Source organism: Marmota flaviventris, chromosome 2, assembly GCF_047511675.1.
Source record: "Marmota flaviventris isolate mMarFla1 chromosome 2, mMarFla1.hap1, whole genome shotgun sequence".
Taxonomy (NCBI): domain Eukaryota; kingdom Metazoa; phylum Chordata; class Mammalia; order Rodentia; family Sciuridae; genus Marmota; species Marmota flaviventris.
Window position 1 is genome coordinate 81,179,622 of NC_092499.1, and position 13,656 is coordinate 81,193,277.

Sequence of the window (13,656 nt, forward strand, 5' to 3'; positions counted from 1 at the left end):
GCGCTGGATAAAAATCCCATCTCAGACTATGCTTCTTGAAAACCCATTCTCAGACATCATTTAGATTCTCTTTTACAGATAATACCATATACATGTGACCAATATATCTTTTAACTGCAGATGTAGTTGCTAAATTTCAATGTGAATGCTAAATTCTAAAAATTAATCCCACTAACTGATACTCTATCCTCTCCAGGTCATGTCAGAGGAGACACTGAATAAAATGTTTGGAGGAAATCAGTCCACAGTGTCAGAATTTGTGCTTCTAGGACTTGGCCATTCATGGAGTTTGCAGGTCTTACTTTTAATAATATTTTTGTTGCTTTACGTGATCATTGTATCTGGAAATATTGTCATTGTGACCTTAATCATCACTGACCCTCATCTCCATTCCCCCATGTACTTCTTTCTGGCCAACCTGTCCTTCATTGATTTGTGGCTGTCCTCAGTCACCACTCCTAAGATGATTGCTGACTTTCTCAAGGACAATAAGACCATTTCTTTTGCAGGATGCATGTGCCAGATCCTCTTCGTGCACTTTGTTGGTGGGGGTGAGATGGTGCTCCTGGTGGTCATGGCCTATGACCGCTATGTGGCCATCTGCAAACCACTCCACTACTCCACCATTATGAGCCTGCAAAGGTGCATTGGGCTGGTGTTGACATCCTGGACCGCGGGCTTTGTGCATGCCATAAGTCAGATGGCTGTGATTGTGCAGTTGCCTTTCTGTGGCCCCAGGGAAATAGATAGCTTCTTCTGTGACATACCACTGGTGATCAAGCTGGCCTGCATGGATTCTTCTAACTTGGGAATAGTAATGAATGCTGACAGTGGGGTTGTGGTTGTAACCTGCTTCATTCTCTTGCTGATGTCCTACACATACATTCTTCTCACTGTTCACCAGAGATCTAAAACTGGTGCATCTAAAGCCCTGTCCACCTGCAGTGCCCACATCACAGTGGTAGTGATCTTTTTTGTGCCTTGTATGTTCATCTATGTGTGGCCACTCAACATCACCTGGTTGGACAAATTTCTTGCTGTGTTTTACTCTGTTTTTACACCACTCCTCAATCCAGCTATTTATACCCTGAGAAACAAAGAAATGAAAAGTGCTATGGAGAGACTTAGAAACTACTATCTGGATTCCAAATGAAATGAAATGATTAGTGCCTGAGAATTTCATGAACACTTTAAATTGGTAAGACAGACCTTATAAAATAGGTTGCAAGTATGAGCCTTAGTGTTCCTGTCTCCAGATATAGAAATAGGGTTAATAAAATACAGGAAAATTCAATACTTAGTAGTTAGCCAGTAGAACACTAAGAATTATTACTAAAATCAAATCTACCAATCTGGGAAATACATCTACTCAGTTTTCCTACAAATAGTTAAACAATAATCTAAAATTTATTTCACAACAACATGCATTCATTTGGGTTGGTAGTATCTTAATAAACTTCTCTTGGGTTTTCTCATAACCTTATTTAAAAAATAAGCACTTATTAATATTGACCTCCTCTTCTAACTTCCATTTACATTTTGTAAGAATACAAATTATTATTTTTTTCCTTAACAAAAATTACTTTGCAAATATTAACAGTAGAAAAAAACAGAATGAACAAGTGTCAGGCCGCCCTGTACAGGAGCTAGGCACATCCCCTCATCCTTGAGAAATGGGGGTATTAAACTGGGGTTCCCAGCTGTGCGAAGCAAGTGGGTCTAACAAGGAAGTTTAAGAAAGTGCAAGGAAGTGCCTTAGCTCTGGGCTTGGGTGTTACCCAATGGGATTGGGCTACCCATCTGTTTCTTGTAACACAATCCCTTGCCTGATTTGGGTGGAATATGCTATTGAATGTCTTTTATGCCTTTTCCCTAATAAACAGGGGAGTTTAGGGTGCACTCGCTCTCTTGACTCTCTTGCTCCTTGTGCCCTTTTCAGTGCTGTTCAGTGTAGGAACAGTGTAGTGCCTTTGAGGTTGCAGCTTGCAGAGCCTTCCTGACTCCCCACAAAAGGTACTTCTGTGTTCGTGTGGTCTTTTCGTTGCCAGCCCAAACCACGCGGAGTGACCCTGATTCAGTTACCGGTGGGATGTGGGTGGTAAACAAGGGTGATAAATAATATAAAGAAGAACAATGGACATTACTTCTATGTGAAATTCATTAACTCACTACAAGTTAAAACAAAAAAAGAAAACTAATGCTGTTTCCATTGGTTATGTCAGTGTCAAATACTGCAATTTAATGATTAAATTTTTATTAATTATTTTTGTGTAATTCAGAATGGAAATCAACATAAAGGCAAGAACTGGGTCTTTTTTTTTCTAGGTGTGCGGTCATGTTGAATTTGTTTATTCTTTTGTTTATTTATTTATCCATTCACCCTGCTAATCATTCATTAAGCCAGCTAGGCATCTATTACTCAATCTTCCATTCATTTAACTATCCATTTCACAAATATAAGTAACAAATAAACAAACAAACAAAAAAAAAAACCAAAATTGACTTTGACAAAAGCAGGGAAAACACTCATCAGAGAAAGGAAGTCCTTTCTGTAAATTGTTCCTGGACAGCAGGATGCCATATGAAGAAGAAAGAAACCAGACACCTATCTCTCTCCCTATACAAACAGCACCTCAAAATGGATCAATTATTTAAATGTACTACCCAGTTCTATGAAACTACTAGAAAACATGGAGGAAATGCTTCAGGACACTGGTCTGAACAATGATTTTTTGTATATAATCCCTTGCTGCTACACATGACTAAATCAGTCAGGGTCACTCCAGGTGAATTGGGTTGGCACTGAATAATCACACAGACACAGAAAGTACCTTTTTCTTGGGGTTTAGTCATGGCTTCTCTGCCCCAGTTCCCAGAAGGGAGGCAAGGATGGCTGGCAAAAGAGAGAGAGCACACCTGAGACCACCCTGTTTATTGAGGGGAAGACCTTTGAAAGTTCAACCCAAATAAGGCAAGGGATTGGATATCAGGGGGTTGCTTGGTGATGTCTTGCAGTCAGCAGATTGACTAACATCTTGGGAGGCCACACCCATTTCAGGCCCTGTGTGGGATCAAAGGCAGAGGGAGGAGAAAAGGACATATACATCGCTCAGCCCAGTCAGAGAAGCAACATCAGTATAGTCCCCTCATGTGCTCAAATTCTCACAGCTCACACACAACCCGTGGGTGGTTCTCGACAATCCTTAAAGCACAGGCAACAAAAGTAAAATTGTCAGATAGCATTACATGAAACAAATCAGATTCTCTGTTCACGATAAGATAAATTCTAATAAATGATGTTATAGACATGCCAATTACTGTCAACTCATCATTGCATATTGCATATATGGACTGAAATGTCACTCTATAATCCATAACTATGTTTAATTATTATGTGTCAATTAAGAATAAAAACATATTAAAAAGTAAGAGTGAATGTCAGGATTAGTAGATTCAAAATCAAATTAAAGTTAATCAATTTCTGGAAAATTGACAGAATCTTTTTCACTTCCACAATTCCTCTTGCACCAGCCATGCTGTAGGCACAATGCAAACTAAGTTTTGCCTCTTTATTTTGTGAAAATATAGTACTTAATCCATGGGGATGGATCTATCTATCTATCTATATATATATATATATCATAATACATAGTAAATTAAAACATTTTAATGAGTAAATGGTGTCCACTTGTTGCATTCAAATTCTCATGATATTGGTTTATGTGCATCATTCAGGCACACTTCATTGGAATTTAACAAGCATTCCCCAAACCTTAAAATCATAAATAAATATTTATTTTATTTCTTCCATAAAAAAATGTGGTTTTATTGCATATATATATATATATATATATATATATATATATATGCAAATATATATATAAGACTTAAGGATATAAAAGTAAGAATTTCTTTGAGAAGAGACCAATCATGTATCCTTCTTGCACAAGGCGCCCTAGGAAGTTTTATCAACATGCTTAGCTACCCAGGCACTGGGAGGCTGCTGCAGCCAGGGTTCCTGGAGGCTTAGCTATTGCTCAAGATGGCAGAAAATCCTGGTGTCACCCACGTAGTGTTTGTTCTGCAGGAATGCAGGATACTGGAGTGAGGGGGATCATGGAGGCTTCAACCGAGATTTCAAAGAGGCCATAAAAAAATGCAGCAGGGTCAGAGTTTCTGCAGGCATCCTGAGAAGGCGATGTGTGGCATGGAGATGTGAAGAGTAAATCAAAGTTGCAGTGGAGACACCCAAGATTAAGAAATTCCAGTAGCATAGAATGTCCACTAAGGAAGGCTGCAGGAATTGAGATGAGACAAACCAACAGAAAAGCCACTTGGGCTGCAACTAACATGGTAGAGCTTCCCAAACACTTTGGACAAAATATCATGCCATGTGCCCCAGATGCCCAATGTGGAGTTATAAAATTTGCATGCCCAGTTGGATTTCAGGCTTCTTCCTGGTAGGAGTGTGGCTCTTCATGATGTAGTATATAATCACAATTAAAAAATTAATCATAGTAATACTTGAATATATTTTTTTCTTATCTTTACTTATCACAGGTCTTTGATTGTAATTACAACCAACATATCATGCAAAATCCCCTGTAGTTCCATATTTTAAATTTTAGTCCTTTGGTATTAAGCAATATTCCCTATAGTCATGATTTATATTTGTGGAGAGAAGTCAATGCAGAAATAGTTTTTGTTGAAGAAATTGAGCTATGAATTTATAAATAAATTAATTTCTTTGTATCATCCAATTGACAACAGAATTGTATTTTTTGATTCATATATTTGAATCTATATCTATATTCACTGTGGTGTATTCATGTGTATACATGGGAAAATTATGACAGATTCCTTACACTGCTTTTCCCTTTCCTATCCCCCCTCTCTTCCTTCCACTCACCATTGTCTAATTTACTGAATTTCTCATTCCTCACCCCTTTTATTATGGGTTAGCTTCCACATATCAGAAAAAACATTGGATCTTTGACTTTTGGGACTATCTTATTTCACTTAGTGTGATAGTCTCCAGCTCCATTTATTTACTTGAAAATGTCATAAAGTCATTCTTCCTAGACACTTTAATGTAGGAACTATACTAATAGCCTTTGCAGCATTCCAGAGATTTTTGATTTATTGTATCACTAACTTCTTTGACTCTAGAAAAAAATCTTTTATTTCTCATCTCATTTTTTTCTATGATCAATTACTTGTTCAAAAACATAGTTTTTTGATCTTTCTGTGCTTATGTGTTTTCTATAATTATTCTTCCTGTTGAATTCTAATTTCATTCTACTGTGGTCTGGTAAGATGCAAGGAATTATATTGATTTTTTTTGTGTTTGCTTAGACTTGCTTTGTGACCTAAAATATTATCTATTTTGAAGATATTTCCATGAGCTGTTAAGAAGAAGGTAAACTCAACAGTTACTGGATGAAATACTCTAAAAAATGTCTGTTAGTCCATTTGATTGATAGTATTAATTATGTCAGCATTGCCTTTGTTGATTTTAGGTCTGTATGACATTCCTATTGGTGAGAAGTGTAATAATTACCCATTATTAGTCTACTGGCAACTTGTTAAGACTTAATGTCAATTTTTTATATAATTAGGTGCACCTATGGTTGGGGCATAAATATTGTTCTATTTTCTTCTTGGATTATTCCCTTTACCAGTGTGTAGTGACCTTTTTTGTCCATTCTGATTAATTTTTTTCTTGAAATATGCTCTGTTGATATGAGAATAGCTATTCCTATTTGTTTTCAGACTCTATTTGTATGGAATGTTCTTTCCTATTCTTTTGCTTTATGCCATGGATATCTTTGCCTATAACATAAGTCTTACAAAACAGCTGTAGTTTGTGTTTGTTTTTTATCCATTCTGTCAGTCTACATCTTTTAATTGTAGAGTTGATACTATTTATACTTACAGTATTGTGAGATGTTTATTATTTCATGCCATTTGATTTCTCTTTTCACATATTTCATTGGTCTTAACTTTCAGTTGCTTAACTGGTCTTCTGGAAAACTTTATCCATTTGGGAACTCTAGGGTTTTTAATCAGTTCTTCTAGATGTAGTATTTTTTCAGTCTTTTTGTGGTACTGGCTCAATTTATTTTACTTTATCTTACAAAGTTTTTATGTTTCTTTTGATTCTGAGTGATAGCTCTGATGAATATGGAAATAATGATTGGCAAATGTTTTCTTTCAAAGATAGAATTATCTTTTTTGAAGCCCTCAAGAATTTTAGAGTCTCAGCTGAGAAGTCAGAAGTGAGTCTTATTACTTTACCTCTAGTGTGACCTGATATTTTTCTGTTGTGGCTTCTAACATTCTATTCTTTTTATCTATGTTAGGCATACTGATTATGGCATGTCTTGAAAAGATAATTTTTGACCTTGTGTATTTAGGGTTATATGTCTTCTGTAGGTAGATGTTCATCTCATTCCTAAGTTTTAGAAATTTTTTTTTACCATTATTGCTCTGAAAAGGTACTTAATGTTATTAACTGTATCTCCATTTCCTCTTGAAGCCGAAGAACTCCTAAGTTGATCTCTTAATGATGTATCAGAGTATTTTTTTGTAAATTCAGATCATGTCTTTAATTTATTTCATTTATTGTTTACTTAGTGCTTAAGTTTATCTATCAGACCTTCAAGGTCTGAAATTCTGTTTTATACATATCTAATCTCTTGATGTAGTTTCAGCTAAATTGTTATTTAATTTTGTGTCTTCCGTTTCCAGGAGTTCAAATTGTTTTTTTCAGAATCTTCTTCTCTTCATTGAAATTGTATTCCTTAGATCTACTTTTAGCTCTTTTAGCATTTTAATAATCCATTTTTGTAGTCTCTGCTGGAATTCTATCCCTGTCTCTATCTGCACATGTTCAAGATCTGGATTTTATTGATCTTTTCATATTTATATGCATATGTACAAAATTGATCATATTTTTCTTTAAATACATATATTTTATTTAATATCAATAGTGCCAAAATTAAGTCATTTCAAAATCTAAAATGACAAACTAAAGGTATTTTTAAAAAATTAATAAATATAGTTTTTATGATTAGATATCTCTTGCAACCACAATAAAAACCTACTGAAATTGAAACAGTGCTTGGGTGTATATGAATATGTCACAAGATCTCATTTTTATGTATAATTATAACAAACCAATTAAAAAATATAAGGGATACCAGTAGTGAAAGAGTACTGGGGAAGGGAGCAAGGAAGGGAAAGGGAAAATACCGGGGAGCAAAATGTAGTCAATTGTCAGTATATTATATACATTAGTGAATATGTCACAATGAACTCCACTATTATGTATATTCATTATGTACTAATGAAAACAATAAAATTTTACATCAAAATAGGATATGATTATGTTGATCAAGTTATATATAAGAATTGAGAAGACATCTCATTATTGCTCCATGAAAAAAAGAAAAAACAATTTCAAATATCACTACTTTATGCAGCAATTTAAAATAGTTCTCTCTAACTATTTGAACTAATTTAAGAAAAATTGATATTTGATCTGCTTTAAATGTTTGGTAATAAACCTAAGCAATGAAGCCTTCTGATATAAACATAGAAGTAAGAAATTTTCGTGTTCTATTATACAGTAGAGTGACCTCAGATAAGAAGTCTGTACTATATATATTTAAATGGTAGGAAAACATATTTTGAATATTTTCACCATAAAGAAATGAAAAATATTTAAAGACAGCTATGTTTCAGTTGATTTAAATATTATACAATGTGTATGTGTAGTTAAATGTCTAATGATACCCAGTTAAGAGGCTTGATTTTTGTGTTTTTCTTTTTTTTAATATATATAATATAATACATTAATTAATATATATAATATATAATAATATATATAATATAATACATTAATTATATGTATTAGTGGAGTTCAGTGTTAGGTTTCCATACACACATTCAGCTTGCACTGACCAATGCAATTCACTTCCCTTTGTCCTTCTTCCCCAACACCCTTCCAAACATCTACTAGTCAGTATTTTATATTTAGTCCCATTTCTTAGTTTCCAAACATGAGACATAACATTCAGTACTTGCATTTTTGTGTTTGACAAATTTAAATTTAATTTAAATTAAAAGAACACTTTTAATTTAAAAAAATTAATTTTTACCAGTGACCTGATTCAGGTGAGGTTACTTGTCTTCTTGTTCTAATTTTTACAGTACCCAACAGTTGATATCACTCTTAACAAAGAATTCCCTATGGGTATCTAAAGTAAATTATTTCCATGATACTTCTGTTATGTGTGTAGGTAATTTTACTCAAGGGACCACTTTTGGTGGTGCATATATGTCAAACTGATAGAAAGAACTTCCACAGATACTGCCTCCACCCAATATGGATATCATCTCAGGCACAAATCAGAAGAGAAGACTTAAACAGAATCTGATCTAAGAGGAAAAAAGTGTGTTTAGTAAGTCATTCATCTCTTTGATCTTCTCTTTTAAGGTAATTCTGAAAATATTTCTTTGTATCTATTTTAATTATACCAACTACCTTTGAAGTTGAGAATGGATTCACTAGCTCCTAACATTGTCAGAACAGAATTCAGGTGTTCTGTCCTCCCTGTTCCTAATGGAGTTTCTGTGGTCTTAACAATAGTGCATACAACACCAAAATCCACTGCTACAGAGATGCTCTCAAGTCTATGTACCGAGATCACAGTTCTGTGATAGATACTCAATGTGACCATCTCCTGCTATTCTTGTTAAAACAATCTCTCCCATTTTATATAATTATTTCATATCAGAGAAACAGCATTCTATGTAAGACAATATTTCACATAGAGATAGAAGAAACAAAGGTTATATATTAAGTGACAAGTGACATTACCACAGAAATAGTATTAATACTCTTAACCCAAGAAAATTGTAAATGAATATAAGTGAGTAGAACTTAGACTTTCTCCCTGCATACCTTACTAAGTATGAATCAATTGTCTGAGTTCAAGATTTTCTTTGGAAAAATATAAATACTAACAACCTCAGAGTTTTAGGACTATTTCATAGAAAAACATTATAGAAGAGCACATATATAGAAAAGGATGAAAATTGTGTTGCTTATTTTCATAATATTTCATATTTATAAAAGAACAACAAAATGTCTCATTTCCCCAATTTTTCAGTTTTAACATATCCAGAATTATATTTACTTTTTTAAGGAGAATTTTGTGTTTAAAGTAAGAATTTCAAAAGTGCTTTAATAGAAAGTCCTTTTGCCTCTTACACATCTTCTTATAACATTACTACCATCACTCTGAGTGTCCTCTTTTCACAAATGAGGAAGTGAAAACAGAACGAGATTTAGATTAGTAGATCAACAAGAACTAGAGTTTGATTACAGACCATTGTGTGACTAAGTAAAAGGTCAAAGACTATTCCATTCTAAAAATTCTCCTACAAATTGATTGCTAATAATAGAGTAATATAATTAACCTATTAATATTATGGCTATATTAACAATTCCAAAATTTCTGAGAAAGGAGTATGGTTTTTGTTGGTAAATTGTTTCATAGGAATGTACAAAATCATCTGTTTAGCAATATCCATTGTCAAGCACAGTTGAAATACTGCTTTTTCTACCCAAAGTATAGAACTAGTTGTTTATTCTAGGAAAAGTGTGCATTGATATGAAATTGAAATTCAAGATAAAGTTCAGATTTTTCAAGTTTCTCAATGTTTATAAACCACGGCAATTTCTTGAAAAATTTGGTACATCTTTTCTATTATAAAAATATGTCAGTGGGTTGTGAGAGTATTATAATATGTCTTCTTTCTCACATTAAGTATGTATGTTACTAACAATACTATATTCAGGAAATTTTTATCTCTTTCTATCCTTAATCCTTAATTTAAGCCTCTGAATTCCCAGTGAAAGGGAAAGGAAAACTAGTGCTCAGGATGAAGCCCTTGTTCTCATTGTTCACCTGCTCTCTTTGGCTGTTCTATTTCAAAGAATAAAAGATGGAATATACAAAAACTGAAGCAAAGCCAAGAGAGAGAAATAATAAAGGGAGAAAGGAAATGGAGAACCATCTTTCCTCTCTATAGCTTGAGGAGTATTGTTTATTTACTTAGGAATTAATGTAAGCCTTGTCATTACTCTATTTGGAGAACAATCCGTAATGACTGAAAGCTGAACTTCATGTTTACTCATCACTAATAGTTAAACATTGGTCTTGTTTACTCATGTGGCATTTATTATCTTAGAAAACACAGGTAGAAAACATTAGTATCTCCTCTGGTCAGAAATCATAAAATTTTAAAATCTAAGCAATTTCTAAATCCACACTAGTTGAAGATAAATATTTACTAATGATAAGCTGGAATTATAAAGAACTTTCATTCAGAGTTCATTAAATCAGAATCTCAGTTTTAGTTGCCTTCAACTTTGAGTAATCCATTTTTTATGACACTACACTGTTATTTTTTTCTAATCCACTTAGTATGCCACATGAATTCCATTATACTTTAGATTTTAATTAATAAGAGATTATGTGTCTGATTTTACATCAGATCTCCATATCAAAATGTTTATTATATACCATTTTTATAGCTTCTCTCATAAAGGTTTTCCCAACGTGTTTAAGAAGGAAAACCTAAAATTTTACCTTAGGGTGTGTAATCTAAGGCTTGAAGTAATCATTATACATAATACAGGAAAGCTGTAGTGTTGTATCAGGTTATTTCTACAGGATTTCAATACCATTTGACTGTCATCTTCCTGATTATGTGACCTAATTTTTGTTGTTAGCGTGATATCTGCTACTCTCTCCAGGTTCTTTTAACTAGCATAGTGGAAAGAAGCTAGTGACCAGGTAGCATCACAACTCTATTCCTAGACTTCACCTTCACTGTCTTGTTTTCTTGACTCTCAACCCAACACTGGATAACAATCCGGTATCAGACCCTACTCTTTAAAAAGCCATTTTCAGGCATTATTTGTATTCTCTTTTACAAATAACACCATTTTCAGGTGATCAAATTTCTCTTTAACTGCAGATATAGTTGTTAAATTGTAATATGAACACTAAATTCTAAAAATAATGTCCATTTCTCATCCCACTAATGGATACTCTAAACTCTCCAGGTTATCCCAGAGGAGACACTGAATAAAATGGATGGAGAAAACCAGTCCACAGTGTCAGAATTTGTGTTTCTGGGACTTGTTCACTCATGGAGTATTCAGGTCTTACTCTTCATGGTATTTTTGATGCTTTACCTGATCATTGTATCTGGAAATATTGTCATTTTGACCTTAATCCTCACTGACCCTCATCTTCATTCTCCCATGTACTTCTTTCTGGCCATCTTGTCCTTTGTTGATATGTGGCTGTCCTCAGTCACCACTCCTAAGATGATTGCTGACTTTCTCAGGGAGAATAAGACCATTTCCTTTGCAGGTTGCATGTGCCAAATTCTATTTGTCCATTTAATTGCAGGAAGTGAGATGGTGCTTCTGGTGGTCATGGCCTATGACCGCTGTGTGGCCATCTGCAAACCACTCCACTACTCCACCGTTATGAGCCTGCAAAGGTGCTTTGGGCTGGTTTTGACATCCTGGACTGTGGGCTTTGTGCATGCCATGAGTCAAATGGCTGTGATTGTGCAGCTGCCTTTCTGTGGCCCCAGGGAAATAGACAGCTTTTTCTGTGACATACCACTGGTGATCAAGCTGGCCTGCATGGATTCTTATGACTTGGGAATAGTAATGAATGCTGACAGTGGAATTGTGGCTGTAACTTGCTTTATCCTCCTGCTGATATCTTACACATACATTCTTCTCACTGTTCGCCAGAGCTCTAAAACCGGAGCATCTAAAGCCCTGTCCACCTGCAGTGCCCATGTCACAGTGGTGATGATCTTTTTTGTGCCCTGCATCTTCATCTACGTGTGGCCCCTCAACATCACCTGGTTGGACAAGTTTCTTGCTGTGTTTTACTCTGTTTTTACACCACTCCTCAATCCAGCCATTTATACACTGAGAAATAAAGAGATGAAAAGTGCTATGAAGCGATTCAGAAACTACTATATGAATTCCAAAGGAAATACACAATGCTGAGAGAAACATAAGCAACTCAAATTGTGAATACTTGACCTGATAAAATAGTTTAAAATTCAGAGATCCTGTTTATTTATTTAATAAAATATAGGCAAATTCAACATTTATTATTTATCAAGTAGAACACTATTAATCATTACTCTAAAATTCATCCTAATGATCTGTCTACATGATAAATCTCATATAATCAGTTTTCTTATGCTTTTAACCTTTTAAATAAAAATCTGAAATTTATTTTAGATGCCTCTCTTTATGGATAATTTCTTTTTTATTCTTTTTCTTTCTTTTCTTATTGATTTTTTTTTAAAAAATAAATGACAGTGGAATGCATTACAATTCTTATTACACATATACAGCACAATTTTTTCATATCTCTGATTGTATATAAAGTATGTTGACACCAATTCTTCATACTTGTACTTTGGATAATGATGTCCATCACATTCCACCGCCCTTGCTAATCCCCTTCCCCTTCCCTTTCCCTCCCACCCCTCTGCCCTATCTAGAATTCATCTATTCCTCCTATGCTCCCCCTCCCTACCCCACTATGAGTAAGAGAAAACATTCGGCATTTGTTTTTTTTTGGAATTGGCTAACTTCACTTAGCATTATCTTTTACAAAGCCATTCATTTACCTGAAAATACCATGATTTTGTTCTCTTTTATTGCTGAGTAAAATTCCATCATGTATATAAGCCACATTTATTTTTACCCATTCATCCATTGAAGGACATCTAGGTTGGCTCCACAGTTTAGCTATTGTGAATTATGCTGCTATAAACATTAATGTAGCTGTGCCCCTGTAGTATGCTGTTTTTAAGTCCTTTGGGTATATACCGAGGAGAGGGATAGTGGAGAAAAGAGCATCTTCAACAAATGGTGCTGGGAAAACTGGAAATCCATATGCAACAAAATGAAATTAAACCCCTATCTCTCACCAGGCACAAAACTTAACTCAAAGTGGATCAAGGACCTAGGAATTAAACTTAGAGACTGTGAGTCTAATAGAAGAAAAAGTAGGTCTTAATCTTCATCATGTGGGATTAGGCCCCAACTTACTTAATGAGACTCCAATAGTACAAGAATTAAAACCAAGAATCAATAAATGGGATGGAATCAAACTAAAAAGTTTCTCTCAGCAAAAGAAACAATCTGTGAGGTGAACAGAGCCTACATCCTGGGAGCAAATTTTTACCCCTCACACATCAGATTGAGCACTAATCTCTAGGGTATATAAAGAACTCAAAAAGCTAAGCACTGGGGCTGGGTTATAGCTCAGAGGTAGAGAGCTTGCCTCGAACATGTGAGGCACTGAGTTCAATCCTCAACACCACATAAAAAATAAGTAAATAAAATAAATAAAGATATTGTGTCCATCTTTAAAAAAAACTAAGCACTGAAAAAACAAATAACCCAATCAATAAATGGGCCAAGGACCCAAACAGACACTTCTCAGAAGAGGATATACAATCAATCAACAAATATATGAAAAAATGCTCATTATCTCTAGGAATTAGAGAAATGAAAATCAAAACTACTCTAAG

The 13,656-nt window shown here is 34.4% G+C and overlaps 2 protein-coding genes across 2 annotated transcripts; both read left to right on the top strand.

The window, feature by feature from the left end:
• The first annotated feature begins 223 nt into the window (after positions 1 to 223).
• LOC114087913 (olfactory receptor 4K14-like) lies at positions 224 to 1,153 on the top strand. The gene has a single exon (XM_027929415.2). The coding sequence runs from the start codon at positions 224 to 226 to the stop codon at positions 1,151 to 1,153; it is 930 nt and encodes a 309-aa protein (XP_027785216.2).
• Positions 1,154 to 11,164: 10,011 nt separating this feature from the next.
• Positions 11,165 to 12,112, top strand: LOC114087914 (olfactory receptor 4K14-like). The gene has a single exon (XM_027929416.2). It carries the CDS (start codon positions 11,168 to 11,170, stop codon positions 12,110 to 12,112), a length of 945 nt encoding a protein of 314 aa, XP_027785217.2. The 5' UTR covers positions 11,165 to 11,167.
• Positions 12,113 to 13,656: the final 1,544 nt, after the last annotated feature.